The sequence below is a fragment of the Microcaecilia unicolor genome, chromosome 14, assembly GCF_901765095.1.
Source record: "Microcaecilia unicolor chromosome 14, aMicUni1.1, whole genome shotgun sequence".
Lineage (NCBI taxonomy): Eukaryota > Metazoa > Chordata > Amphibia > Gymnophiona > Siphonopidae > Microcaecilia > Microcaecilia unicolor.
Window position 1 is genome coordinate 24,392,955 of NC_044044.1, and position 15,508 is coordinate 24,408,462.

General features: G+C 41.7%; 1 protein-coding gene across 1 annotated transcript; it reads left to right on the top strand.

Moving 5' to 3' along the window:
• The first annotated feature begins 9,045 nt into the window (after positions 1-9,045).
• Positions 9,046-9,984, top strand: LOC115457106 (olfactory receptor 151-like). Its single transcript, XM_030186529.1, has one exon. It carries the CDS (start codon positions 9,046-9,048, stop codon positions 9,982-9,984), a length of 939 nt encoding a protein of 312 aa, XP_030042389.1.
• Positions 9,985-15,508: the final 5,524 nt, after the last annotated feature.

Consider the following 15,508-nt stretch of genomic DNA (forward strand, 5'->3'; position numbering starts at 1 on the left):
GTTTTCACAGCTTTTGGGAGGCCATTCCATAGTTTTGCGCTTATGTAGGAGAAGCCGAAGGCACAAGTTGTTTTGTATTTCAGTCCTTTGCAATTTGGGCAGTGTAGGTTTAGGTGGGATCTTGACGATTTGACTTTGTTTCTTATTGGCAGATCTATAAGGTCTGTCATGTATCCTGGGACTACTCTGTATATGAGTTTGTGGACTAAGGTGCAGATTTTGAAGGTGATCCGTTCTTTGATTGGGAGCCAGTGCATCTTTTCTTGAAGGGGTTTGGCACTTTCGAAGCGTGCTCTGTTGAGTATCAGCCTGGCTGCTGTATTTTGGGCGGTCTGGAGTTTTTTTTATGAGTTGTTCTTTGCAACCCGCATAGATTCCGTTGCAATAATCTGCATGGCTTAGGACCATTGATTGTATTAGATATCGAAAGGTTGCTCTTGGGAAGAAAGGCTTTAATCGTTTGAGCTTCCACATTGACAATACTCGGCATCACACTTGACCGCAACCTTACTCTCGAGAGCCAAATAAACTCAGTAACAAAGAAAATGTTCTATTCAAACTGTCTGAGGTGGGGAGGGTATTAGGCTTCTTTGTTATGTTTTTTTTGCTCTAGAATAAAGCATAGCTTGATGACAGGATGCCTAACTATTAGGTACCCACTGTCAAGGAGCTGCTATATGTGTGGGAGCCTAAATATAACTGAAAAATTCAGACAGTTACCCATGCTCACACCCATGCCCTGCCCATGTTCTACCCCCCCCCCCCCCCCACCCCTATACTGTGCTCTTGCAAGTGTGCACTATGGGCCACTTTTACTAAACTGCAGTAAAATGTGCCCTGTACTAGTTTTGGCACACGCTGGGCCACTTTCACCATGGTGTGAAAAATGCCTTTTTTTCAAATGGGGCAGTAAATGGACAATGCACTAATAATTAAATTAGTGCACGACTATTTACGGCCTGAGCCCCTTACCGCCACCTATCTTTTATTCTGTTCTTTAAAAATATTCAACTATGTGGCAATAAAACAATAGCATGTTTAATTCATGCAACTAAATATCCAGAGATTTTTTATATAATGCTGCTATTGGCAGACAACATCCATCAAATGTATCTGTGAGCAGTTCTATTCCTGAACTCCCCAGGTAGTAATACAATGTCTAGTTCATTTTTCTGTTGATACCATTTACTTTTCCTATTATTGTTGCTAATATCATCTATTTTATCCACCGTTAACTGTTCCACGCTTCTGATAATAAACCTGTTAGTTTAATGCCTCTGTTGTTCTGGAATGACTAAGAATCCTGGTGGTTTGAGTTTTGGGTCTGTGGGTGTTTTCTAAGAGCTGTGGGACCTCTGGGATGGTGACCCCAGTGCCTTAACTTAGGAGGTGAGAGACTCGGCCAGAGAAACCCAAGTGCGGAGGGGTGGAGGGTATGCCAGTGTAGAGCACGTGCCCAGGTTCAGATGGGCATGAGCAGTGCTGGGTTGGACCCTTTCGGTAGCCACAGAGTTAACCCCTGGTGGGTGCTAGGCATTCCATGACAGTTATGATAATATAAGACCAGAAGAAAAGAGGAATACAATCTTTGCAGAATCGATAATGGACTCAAAGACAGCAAAGGCGGTGTGGTGTGAAAAGAGGAACAACTACTGATGTAATTGTGAAAGTCTTTTTATTGAAGAAGGATGCAATGTAGTCAAGTTTCGACAATAGAACCTTTATCAGGGGTCATCAAATTCTTCAAAAACAATATTAATGGACGCACAAAGGGACAAAAACATCTATGGGTCTAAAGACCTGGGTCACACACGTGCGATAGGCAAAAAAAACATGTGTGTGACCAGTGTCTTTAGACTCACTTATAATTCTGTCATATTGAGCATCCATTATTTTTATTTTTGAAGAATCTGATGACCCCCTAATGAAGACGTTATTGCTGAAACTTGGCCTAGTCAGGTTCTTCTTCTTCAAAAAAGACTTTAAACATTGTTCAGTAGTTGTTCCTTTGTCCCATACTATCTGTTATGATATTATTATTATTATTTGTTACATTTGTATCCCACATTTCCCCACCTTTTGCAGGCTCAATGTGGCTTACATATAACCGTTAATGGCGTTAGCTGATTACAGTCTGAACAAATACATGGTATGAATGAATACAAAGTGATATTGTGGTATAATGAGGTACATGTATGGTAGGAACAGTTGGGGGGAACTTAGCGAGGGAAAGGGGGAAGAAGAGTCAGGTAATGTCCGTTACGGTCTTTGGTTATGTTGTGTCTCAAGTGACCGGTATTGTTATGTTGGGTCGGTGGGGTATGCTCTTCTGAACAGGTCTGTTTTTAGTGCTTTCCGAAACTTTAGGTGGTCGAGTGTAGTTTTTACTGCTTTTGGCAGTGCGTTCCATAGTTGTGCGCTTAGGTAGGAAAAGCTGGTTGCATAGGTGGATTTGTATTTGAGTCCTTTGCTGCTTGGGTAGTGGAGGTTTAGGTATGATCGTGCAGATTTTGTGGTGTTTCTGGTTGGCAGGTCGATGAGGTCTGTCATGTATCCCGGTGCCTCGCCATAAATAATTTTATGAACAGTCGTGCAGATTTTGAAAGTGATGCGTTCTTTAATTGGTAGCCAATGCAGTTTTTCTGAGTGGTTTGGCTCTGTCAAAACGAGTTTTTCCAAACATACGCCTGGCTGCTGTGTTTTGGGCGGTCTGGAGTTTCTTTATGATTTGATCCTTGCATCCTGCATAGATTCCATTGCAGTAATCTGCGTGGCTTAGTACCAAGGACTGTACCAGGTAATAAAATATTTCCCTCGGGAAGAATGGTTTTACGCATTTGATAATGCACATTATTGCTTCTTAATATACATTATTGTCTTAATTCACCTTAGTAGCCGCTGCCCCGAGTTCCTGCTCTGGATATTGATATCTGCTGAATTTATTCATCATAGCAGCTTTTTTTTTGGCAACTTCATTATTTCAGGGGTCCTTTTACAAAGGCTTACCACACGCTAAATCAGAACAACCGCTGGCGCAACGCAGCTGCTGGTGGTAGTTCCGGCTTGAGCATGTATCATTTCTGCAGGAGCCCACATGCGGTGAGAGTTATATTGCTATATGGCCATTTGTTTGGGGGGGGGGGGAGGCTTTGTACCGCCACAGTAAAAAGGGCCCTGGCACACAGAAAAACAACCCTCGCCTGCTACCACAGGGCCCTCTTTCCCACAGTTTAGTAAAGGACCCCTCACAGTATAAAGAGGGTAATTTCTTTTCGTTAATAAAGAGCCCTGGATTCTCTATATGATGTGCTCACAAATTAATTGGCTAACGAGCCTCTGCTGCTGCCCAGGATGGCATTGGGAACCCAAATAGCCACCATGACCTCTAGTGGTCATCCTGTGGTATGACTACAGAGGACTAAACGCAGAAAGCGTAATTGTCTTTCCACCCTGACCTTGGATTTCACATCTCAGCCTGAGGGATCAGCTCCCAAATTGACATAAAAGGAGTTTAAATGTTAAGGTTTTGCAGGGTGTTATCAGATCACAAAAAAGCAAACCTTTCTGTTAATAGACAGGTAGGAAAATAAACATACCATTATTACTATGACGTTTATAAGAGATCTTCAAGTAATACCATTGTCTGCTATGTGTTTCATATAGCAAATATTAAGTCTGCTTAGTTAAGAGACCAACAGTACCAAATATTGCTGGTGGTCGCACAATTTTAGGGAGTTCAGCAGCACTGCCAGCACAGAGTCATGGCAGTCAGAGGACATATTCTGGTCAATTAAACAAAGGAAGTACAATTGTCTTTCCACTTTGCTCTTTGATTTCACATCCCAGCCTGAGGGATCAATTCTCAAATGGACATGAAAGGAGTATAAACATTCAGACTTGGCAGGGTGTTATCAGAGCACAGAAAATGCAAACCCTTCTCTTATTAAAACGGTAAGAAAATAAGCAGACAATTACTAGTGCCACTGTTATTAGAGGATTTGTCTGCTGTACTTTCCGTAATGTGAATCTTGAATATAGGATGGAAAAGATATAGAAACAAATTTCGGGTATGAAAACAAAATATTACAGATGAATCTCAGAGAACATGAGCAAATGTACTGCTTTCATCTTTTTTTTTACATTTTTAGTTGAGTGGAACTGAGGAAATTGCTGAAACATTAACCTGGATTTCTTTCAATTAAGCAAATGCTATCTTCATGATGAACGTATTTCAGTGAGCAGGACATGAGACAGCTTCACCACTCAATGAAACTAGATGTCAATCTAAAGAAGATTTGCTTGTCCTCGTATTTTACACATCAATGGAAGAGGAGAATTTTACCACAGTGACAGAATTTATCATCTTGGGGTTTCCTGAACTTCCAGAGCTGCAGATTCCTCTCTTCTTTCTGTTTTTATTGATTTACCTGATTGTCCTGATGGGGAACCTCACTATGATCACTGTTACATTTTTGGACTCTCACCTGCACACCCCTATGTACATTTTCCTCGGTAACCTGTCCTTCTTTGATGCCTCTGATACCTCGGTCACTCTCCCCAAGCTTTTGGATGTCCTTCTAAGAAAGAATGGTCATATATCTTTCAGTGGGTGTTTTACACAAATGTATATTTTTCTATGTCTGTCAAGCATGGAGCTTATAATTCTTTCGGTTATGGCATATGACCGTTACGTTGCAGTGTGTTATCCCCTATCTTACTATTTGATTATGAATAAGAAAGTCTGTATCCTATTGGTTATGGGGACATGGATCATTGGGTTTCTGACACCTATATCCTATGTTATTCTTTTTCCTCAGTTCTCGTTTTGTGGTTCCTACAAGATTAATCATTTCTTTTGTGATTTCTCAACATTGCTGAAGCTTTCTTGCACCGGTACCTCCACTATTCAATATATAATTTATGCTGTGTGTGTGTTTGTAGGGATGCCTTGCTTTTTCTCAATCCTAGCATCATATATCTACATCATTTCCACCATCCTGAGGATCCATTCCACAGAGGGGAGATGTAAAGCCTTCTCCAACTGCTCTTCCCATCTCACTGTTGTAATTCTGTTCTATTTTCCTTTCCTCCTGTTGTACTTGAGACCATCATCCGTGCAATCATTGGATGGAAACAAAGTTATTTTTCTACTGCATAATACTTTAATTCCAATGTTTAACCCTCTGATTTACAGCCTGAAAAATAAAGATGTAAAAAACGCCCTTCGAAAATGTTTCTACCAAAAGCTGAGCATTTTCTAACAAAATATCTCCTACATTTTGGTATTTAATTTTAAAAACCCCTAAGTTTAGAATGTTAAAAAACATGGGCAAGACCAATGGAACCCCAAAGTTTGGAGAAGTAGAATAAAGACTCAACTGACCTGAATTTTGGACCTCTGTCTAAGACAAGTAAAGTTAGTCTGGCCCATATAAACCACTCCAAGTTGAGGTGCCTTAAATCAACTGGATATAGATGCTTATCATTAAAGCTACTCATTATACAAACGCTCAACTTCTCTATTCATTTATCATTAATGTATCCAAGTTTAAATAATCAGACGGTCATAATAGGATCTTCAGATCAACGTGTCCAAGCATTTTCATAGAGGGGAAACCGTAATCCTCATTAATCCCATTCCTATTTTTTATATTTTTAAACCTATTCACTTTACTTTTAAACTTATTCTTAATCAGAATTCATTCCATTCCGTGCAAGTCAAATCTTATTTAAAACATAATACTTAGCTTTTTCAATTATTTTTGCTGTGTACAGCAGAGACTGTAAGATCAACGACACAGATCCATATTTTGCTATAATGCTGTATCAAGGTAGTCTCCCATAATCGCTGTAAATGTAGCCCATGATCCCATGAGTGCTAAGGGCTATTCTATAAACGGTGTTCAGAGTTGGGCATTGAAAAGCAGGTAATCATTTGAAGAAATCCTTACTCAGTTTGATGAAGAAAGAAAATTTATGGGTGGTCCAGTCTCCTGATCCTATAAGATTGATGTGCGAATTTAGTGATACCTTGGATTGATTTTCAACACTGCTTGTCAATCAACCAGTCTTTAAGCTTTTTCTGTATAATTGCATTAACTCGCCTAGACTGTGTAAAAGATTGTGTTTCTTTTGAAATTAAAGATCTACCTGTTTGGCCCTAGATTTGATACCCGTTTGGCCTTATTTCTGTGTATTGCTTTGATTACACACTACACAATACAAAACTTTACTAATAACTAGCTTTGAAACAACAGCAAAATAGAACCAAGTTCAAAACAGAGAAGAAAATGGTTCTCAGAAATGATAACTCATGGAACCAATTTCACCGGGGTAATATTTGGTCAGTTATTAGTCCATAAAACTCCGTGATTCTTCAAAATACTTTACTCTGTTCTTTCAAAATGTTCAACTATGTAGCAAGAAAATAATAGAATGTTTAATATTTGCAACTAGATATCCAGAGATTTTAAAGTTATTATACTACTACTACTTAACATTTCTAAAGCGCTACTAGGGTTAAACAGCACTGTACAATTTAACATAGAGGGACAGTCCCTGCTCAACGAGCTTACAATCTAAAAGACAAGTGAACGGTCAGTCCGATAGGGGCAGTCAAATTGGGGCCGACTGGATTTACTGAATGGTAGGGTTAGGTGCCGAACGCAGCATTGACGAGGTGGGTTTTAAGCAAAGACTTGAAGATGGGCAGGGAGGGGGCTTGGCGTAAGGGCTCAGAAAGGTTGTTCCAAGCATAGGGTGAGGCGAGGCAGAATGAGCGGAGCCGGGAGTTGGCGGTGGTGGAGAAGGGTACCGAGAGGAGGGATTTGTCCTGTGAACGGAGGTTTCAGGTGGGAATGTAAGGGGAGATGAGGGTAGAAAGGTAGTGAGGGGCGACAGATTGAGTGCATTTGTAGGTAAGAAGGAGAAGCTTGAATTGAATGCGGTATCTGATTGGAAGCCAGTAAAGTGACCTGAGCAGAGGGGTGATATGAGTATATCGGTTCTGGTGGAATATAAGACGTGCAGCAGAGTTCTGCTGCTTTTGGCAGACAACATTCATCAAACTTATCTGTTTCATGAAAAGAGAAAAAAAAGAGAATGTTGGAGATTTTGATGACATCTGTTTGATTGATGCTGCGTGTGGTTTAGCAGCCTTGATAAATAACACCAGTGTTCACCACAAGCTATGTCATTTGATAAGTACATATACGTATTGCCAAACTGGGACAGACTGAAGGTTCATTAAGCTCAGCAATATGTTTCCAGCAGTGACCAATCCAGGTCATAAATACCTGGCAAGATCCCAAAACAGTACAAATATATTTTATGCTGCTTATTCTAGAAATAAGCAGTGGATTTTCCCCAAGTCCATTTTAATAATGGTCTATGGACTTTTCCTTTAGGAAGCCATCCAAACCTTTTTTTTTTAAACCCTGCTAAGCTAACTGCTTTTACTACATTCTCTGGCAATGAATTCCAGAGTTTAATTACAGGTTGAGTGAAGAAATATTTTCTCTGATTCATACCTGTTCCTCAGTTTACTTTACTCTCTCTCACTCTTTTCTGTGAGTCATTTATATTTTGCTTTGAGTGGATAATATTATATCCAATCTTTGCTGGATAAATTAAACTCAGACATTCAACGACCAATCCACAAAAATGTGCCCTAAATGACCAGATGACCACTGGAGGGAATCGGGGATGACCTCCCCCTACTCAGTGGTCATTAACCCCCTCTCACCCTAACAAAAATGTTAAAATATTTTTCCAGGCTCTATGCCAGCCTCATATATCATACCCAGCTCCATGACAGCAGTTTGTAGGTCTCTGGAGCAGTTTTAGTGGGTACTGCAGTGCACTTCAGGCAGTGGACCCAGGCCCATCCCCCCCTACCTGTTAAACTTGTGCTGGTAAATGTGAGCCCTCCAAAACCCACCACAAACCCACTGTACCCACATCTAGGTGCCCCCCTTCATCCCTAAGGGCAATGGTAGTGTGTACAGTTGTGGGGAGTGGGTTTTGGGGGGCTCAGCACACAAGGTAAGGGAGCTAAGCACCTGGGAGCAATTTGTGAAGACCACTGCAGTGCCCCCTAGGGTGCCCGGTTGATGTCCTGGCATGCGAGGGGGACCAGTGCACTACAAATGCTGACTCCTCCCATGACCAAAGGGCTTGCATTTGGTCGTTTCTGAAATGGGCGTCCTCAGGTTCCATTATCACCGAAAATTGGGGACTACCATCTCTAGGGACGACCATCTCTAAGGTCGACCTAAATGTGGAGATTTGGGCACCCCGACCATATTATCGAACCAAAAGCTGGCCGCCCATCTTGTTTCAATAATACGGGTTTCCCTGCCCCTTCGCAGGGATGTCCTGAAAGAACGCCCTCAGGAAAACTAGGGCGCCCCGTTCAATTATGCCCCTCCAAGTGTCATATCTGCATAGCCAGCACAGTTGAATGGCAGACCAAGGAGATATTATGATTTTTTATTTTCTAACATTTAAAACACTATTGCCACACAGTCTAGAATTCACTCTTTGTTTTCACATCTCAGCCTCAGGGATCGATTCCCAAATGGACATACAGGGAGTATAAACATAGTCTTACAGGGTGTTACCAGGTCACAGATAATGTAAACCCTTCCGTTATTAGAAAAAGTATATAAATAAATATACCATTACTATTACTATTACAATTATTATCAGAGGACTTAAAGCAACATAATTGCTGTACTTTCCATACTGCAAATTTTGAATATAGGATGCAAAACTCGTAGACAACAATCTCTGAAATGAAATCACAATATCACAGGAAAAGCTCAGGAAGACAGACAAAATCATTTCTTTAGAGATTTTGCGAGTGCCATCTCATTAACCCAAAGAAAAACATTTTAAAAAGGTAAACATAAATCGGGATTTCTTTCAACTAAGCAAAATATACACCCATGCTACTAATATTTCAGTGAGCAGGGGGTATACATCCTCATGTAAACCAGATGGATATCTAATTAATTTTTGATTGTCCTTGTCTTTTACATATCAATGGAAAAGGAGAATTTTAGCACAGTGACAGAATTTATCATCTTGGGGTTTCCTGAATTTCCAGAGCTGCAGATTCCTCTCTTCTGTCTGTTTTTATCAATTTACCTGATGATCCTGCTGGGGAACCTCACTATTATCACTGTTACTTGCATGGACTCTCGCCTACACACCCCTATGTACTTTTTCCTCAGTAACTTATCCTTCTTTGATATCTCTTATACCTCGGTCACTATTCCCAAGCTGTTGGATGTCCTTCTAAGAAAGAATGGCCGTATTCCTTTCAGTGGGTGTTTTGCACAAATGTATATCTTTCTGTCTCTAGCCTGCATGGAATTTGTAATTCTTTCAGTTATGGCCTATGACCGCTACGTTGCAGTATGTCAACCCCTGTGTTACCATTTGATTATGAATCAGAAAGTCTGTATCATGATGATCGCGGGGACATGGATCATTGGGCTTTCGGTACCTGTGACTTATCTTATTCTTTTTTCTCAATGTTTGTTTTGTGGCTCCAATGAGATTAACCATGTCTTCTGCGATTTTTCAGCATTGCTGAAGCTTTCTTGCACCAGCACCTCAACTATTCAAGGGATAGTTTATATTGTGGGTGTTTTTGTAGGGATGCCTTGCTTTTTCTCAACCCTGACATCTTACGTCTACATCATCTCCAACATCCTGAGGATCCGTTCCACGGAGGGGAGACGTAAAGCCTTCTCCACCTGCTCTTCCCACCTCACGGTTGTAATTCTGTTCTATTTTACTTTGCTCTGGTTGTACATGAGACCACCGTCCATGCAATCATTGGATGAAAACAAAGTTATTACGTTATTGCATAATACTTTAATTCCAATGTTTAACCCTCTAATTTATAGCCTGAAAAACAAAGATGTAAAAAACGCCCTCAGAAAATGTGTCTACCGGAAGCTGTGCGTTTGCTAAGAAGACATCTTCTAAATTTTGTTATTTAAGTTTAGGGATGGCACTCTCATTCTCCCTGTCTCATCTGCTCGTACTCCTACGCTAGCTGAGATAATATTTAACCATCTCTCTGACCTCACGTGCAACTTTCTTCAAATCAATCACCTTACTTTCTAATTTTTCCTACTTGCTTACTCATCTATATGTTACAACTTTGCTTTACCATTCACTACCAATTATAATGTTCTAGTACATATTGTGTTGTCATTGCAAGTAGTATACTATGCCATACTTTGTATTGTTTGAATATTTTTACTGCTCTAATTGCCTCCTGCTCATGTTTGATCTATTCTTACTGTACACCGCTTTGAATGAATTCCTTCAAAAAGGCAGTAATCTTGCTACTGTGGGATTCCGGAATCTTGCTACTCTTTGTCCTTATCCCTTGTTTGTCCTGATTAGATTGTAAGCTCTGTAGAGCAGGAACTGTCTCTTCATGTCCAGTGTACAGCGCTGAGTATGTCTTCTAGCACTACAGAAATGATAAGTAGTAGTAGTAGTCTTTGGGATTCCAGAATCTTGCTACTCTTTGGGATTCTGCACAGAATCTTGCTACTCTTTGTCCTTATCCCTTATTTGTCCTGTTTGTCTGTCCTAATTAGATTGTAAGCTCTGTTGAGCAGGGACTGTCTCTTCATGTTCAGGTGTACAGCGCTGCGTACATCTAGTAACGCTATAGAAATGATAAGTAGTAATAGTCTTTGGGATTCTGGAATCTTGCTACTCTTTGGGATTCCACACAGAATCTTGCTACTCTTTGTCCTTATCCCTTATTTGACCTGTTTATCTCTCCTAATTAGATTGTAAGCTCTGTTGAGCAGGGACTGTTTCTTCATGTCCAGTGTACAGCACTGTGTACATCTAGTAGCGCTATAGAAATGAAAAGTAGTAGTAATTCCTGGTGCCCAATTTGGACTCACATCTGTGGTTATTCTATAACACTGTTCACTCATTTTTGGGTTACGTGTTATGGGATTTGGGCATGCAGTTTTGTAGAATGACATGTAGCAAGCTGTATGTGCAAATCCAAATTGGCATATTACCCAATTTAGTTGTATACGCATTTGGGATCGCTCTCAAAACTGGGCGTGCAAATGTGATCACCCTTTGTAGAATTTGGGGGAAAGACTTTCCAAAAAGCATAAATTTAGCACAGGCAAAATTTTGCACATACAAAACTGAGGCACATGAGTGACATTCACAGAGTACATAGGTGCCCGGTATAAGAGGCTTGGGGAGGCTAAGCCTCTCCAGCCCGGCCTTCCAAGCCTGCTGCTTTCTTCCTAGTATTGCCCCTCTCTTTCCCCCCTTCCCCCCGCCCCACCTCCTGCCTTAGGCTGTAGAGGTTTTCCTTCCCTGTCTCCTGTTTCCACCTCTGCCATTCCTACAGTACTAATTATAAATCAAAGCTGCGCGGGACCGTGACTCTCTGCACGCTGCAGCCTCCTCCTCTGCCAGCCGACCTCCTCTGACAGAGTACTGTAGAATTTTTGCTCAGTCCTTATACCGGATATGAGCAAAAATTAAGATCTAAATGAAAGCAGAGCAGGTAACTGTGTGTGCATTAAAAGTGGATTTACTTCAGTGCAGTAATCATTGAGAGGTCCTTTTTACTCAGGTGCGCTGAAAAATGGCCTGCGCTAGTGTAGGCGTGTGATTTGGATGCACGCAGATCCATTTTTCAGCGTGCCTGTAAAAAAGGCCTGAGACCTTACTGCCACCCATTCACTTAGCGGTAAGGTCTCACGAGTTAACTGGATGGTAATCCTCTGAACTCATACAATGACAATTACTGCCCAGTTAGCACTGCTCATAAGTACATAAGTAATGCCACACTGGGAAAAGACCAAGGGTCCATCTAGCCCAGCATCCTGTCCATGACAGCGGCCAATCCAGGCCAAGGGCACCTGGCAAGCTTCCCAAACGTACAAACATTCTGTACATGTTATTCCTGGAATTGTGGATTTTTCCCAAGTCCATTTAGTAGTGGTTTATGGACTTGTCCTTTAGGAAACCGTCTAACCCCTTTTTAAACTCTGCTAAGCTAACCGCCTTCACCACGTTCTCCGGCAACGGATTCCAGAGTTTAATTATGCGTTGGGTGAAGAAAAGTTTTCTCCAATTTGTTTTAAATTTACTACACTGTAGTTTAATCGCATGGCCCCTAGTCCTAGTATTTTTGGAAAGCGTGAACAGACTCTTCACATCCACCTGTTCCACTCCACTCATTATTTTATATACCTCTATCATGTCTCCCCTCAGCCGTCTCTTCTCCAAGCTGAAAAGCCCTAGCCTCCTTAATCTTTCTTCATAGGGAAGTCGTCCCATCCACCCTATCATTTTAGTCGCCCTTCGCTGCACCTTTTCCAATTCTACTATATCTTTCTTGAGATGGGGCGACCAGAATTGAACACAATACTCAAGATGTGGTCGCACCATTTTCGCCGGAAAATAAAATATATTTTCTGCTGCACTTAGTGGACGCGCATAAAAAAAGGAAATGGCCGCCCGGGCCACGCAGCAGCCAGGCAGTAGTTCTTAACTGGCGCACATTGGACGCACATAGGGGCCTACGTGGCTTAGTATATAAGATCATGTAATGTACATAAGAACATGTAATGACTGATTCATAACACCACTCTGTAAGCCACATTGAGCCTGCAAAAAGGTGGGATAATGTGGGGTACAAATACAATAAATAATTGTTTTAACACCTTTCTGTTGTAGGGCCTGTCAGCATGTGATAATTGTGTGTTAAGGGCAAAGGTCTCCTAAGTTTTTGTTTGTGCCTTGAAAATATGTGACATAAGAATACACATCTGAAAGGAGTGTCATATATTTGTTTTCATTTATTGTTTGAAAATTTATTTAAATTTTGCCAGTGCAAATAAACATCGACAGTGGATCACAATAAAAAAAAATACATGATTACAACAACAACAATATACACAGTTGAATCAAAAGTATGGCCAAATACAAATGTCTTTAAATTCAATGGAAAACAGGAATAATCTTGTACAAGCTATTGTGTGTGGTGGAGGGGGGAGGGGCGGGTTATCAAGGTACCGTGAAGAGCAAGGTGATATCATACCTTGAATTACCAGAGGAGTGACCGACCAGAGATGGTTCTGCAGGTTGCTGACTCCCATGGTTAAGGACTAACACTGCCCGAGAGACACCTTACAGTCAGCATTAGTACACTTGCCTTGGATCATCAGGCTGCTAAGACACAATATCACCCCCCCCCCCCCCATCACAAGTCCACAATCAAATTCCACCTTCAGATCAACCTCCAATCAAAGCCCTCCCCCAATAAAAAGACTGCTACCCCTGATCAAGGCCCCTATCCCCCCAATGAGATCGCCACTCCCAAAGGAACCCTCCCAGGTGGGATCTTGGACAGGAGCAATCACCAGTCGCTCCTCCCTTGCCAGCACTGCCGCTCAAAACAGCTGACGGCAGTAGTCTTGTGGTACAGAATGTGCTCTTTTTCAAGATAGTGCATCCTCTTTTCAAAAAGCAAATGAAAAACAAACATTTTGTTTAGGGGGGGGGGGATTTTCTGTTCATTTTGGGGTTTTAGTAACATGCTGTTGCATGGAATATGATGTTGATATATCCCATGGGAGTGGAGTAGCAGCCTAATGGTTATGCAGTGGGCTTTTGCAAATACATTCAAAGCGGTTTACATATATTCAGGTACTTACTTTGTACCAGGGGCAATGGAGGGTTAAGTGACTTGCCCAGAGTCATAAGGAGCTACAGTGGGAATTGAACCCAGTTCCCCAGGATCAAAGTCCACTGCACTAACCACTAGGCTACTCCTCCACTCATTCCCCCAATAAGAGCCAACCTCTTCAGTGATGTCACAAAGGCTTGATTGCCCAATACTCGGCTCACTTCTGATATTGTGATGTCATAAGGGAAAGGGAAATGGGACTTGATATACCGCCTTTCTGAGTTTTTTTTCAACTACATTCAAAGCGGTTTACATAGTATATACAGGTACTTATTTGTATCTGGGGGGGCAATGGAGGGTTAAGTGACTTGCCCAGAGTCACAAGGAGCTGCAGTGGGAATCGAACTCAGTTCCCCAGGATCAAAGTCCACTGCACTAACCACTAGGCTACTCCTCCACTCCAGTTAACCAGATAAGAGCCTCTCTTTGGGTCCCTTCTACCAAGCTGTAGCAAAAGGTGGCCATTGCTGATGTCGGCGTGTGTTTTACACGCGTACCGAGACCCCCTTTTACCGTAACTGGTAAAAGGGAAGTCTCGCCTTCCTGCAGAAAAATTGCCATGCAGCTAGTAAAGCACTTGCCGCTTGACCATTTCGGGGGGGGGGGGGGGCCCTTACCGTCACTCATTGAGGTGGCAGTACGGGCTCCTTTATTAACCCAGCAGTTACCATACAGCCCGCAGCACTGTCTGATTACCGCCGGCTACACTCCGGCGCTACAAAAATAAAATGACGACGTGCTAGGGGTGGGAAGTACCATTGGGCTGCTGCAGTAGCACGGCAGCACTTCCTGTATAGCGAGCGGTAAGCCCGCGTTCAGCTTACCGACCCTTGATAAAAGGATCCCTTAAGCAGTTAACTCACTTTTAGTCGCAAACATTTTTTTAGGGCACTTTTTACATCTTTGTTTTTCAGGCTATAAATTAGAGGATTAAACATAGGAATGGCAGTATTATGCAAAATATTAATAACTTTGTTTATATCCATCGACTGCATGGACGACGGTCTCATATACAAACACATCAAAGTCAAATAAAACAGACATACAACCGTGAGGTGGGAGGAGCAGGTGGAGAAGGCTTTACGTCTCCCCTCCGTGGAACGGATCCTCAGGATGTTGGCGATGATATAGACATAAGATGTGAGGGTTGAAACAAAGCAAGGGAACCCTACCGACATCCCCAAAATATAAATTGTAGATTGCAACGTTGAGGTGCTGGTGCAAGAAAGCTTGATCATCGCTGATAAATCACAGAAGAAATGATTAATCTCATTGGAGCCACAAAAGGACAGTTGAGAAAGAAGAATAAGATAAGATACAGGTACCAGAAGACCTAAGGTAAATATTCCTGTGCTCATCAAGATACAGACTTTCTGATTCATAATTACATGGTAAGACAGGGGTTGACAAACAGCAACATAGCGGTCATAGGACATGACTGAAAGAATTAGTACTTCCATGCAGGCTAGAGACAGAAAAAAGAACGCCTGTGTAAAACACCCATTCACAGAAATATAATGACTCTTTCTTAGAAGGATATCCAGCAGCTTGGGAACGGTGACTGAGGAGAAAGATATATCAAGGAAGGACAAGTTACTGAGGAAAAAGTACATGGGAGTGTGCAGGCGAGAATCCAGGCACGTAACAGTGATAATGGTGAGGTTCCCCATCAGAATAACGAAATAAACCAATAAAAACAGACAGAACAGAGCTATTTGCAGTTCTGGAAATTCAGGAAATCCCAAA

Coding starts and splice junctions, on each gene's coding strand:
- LOC115457106 (XM_030186529.1), top strand. CDS start 9,046: ATGGAAAAGGAGAATTTTAGCACAGTGACAGAATTTATCATCTTGGGG.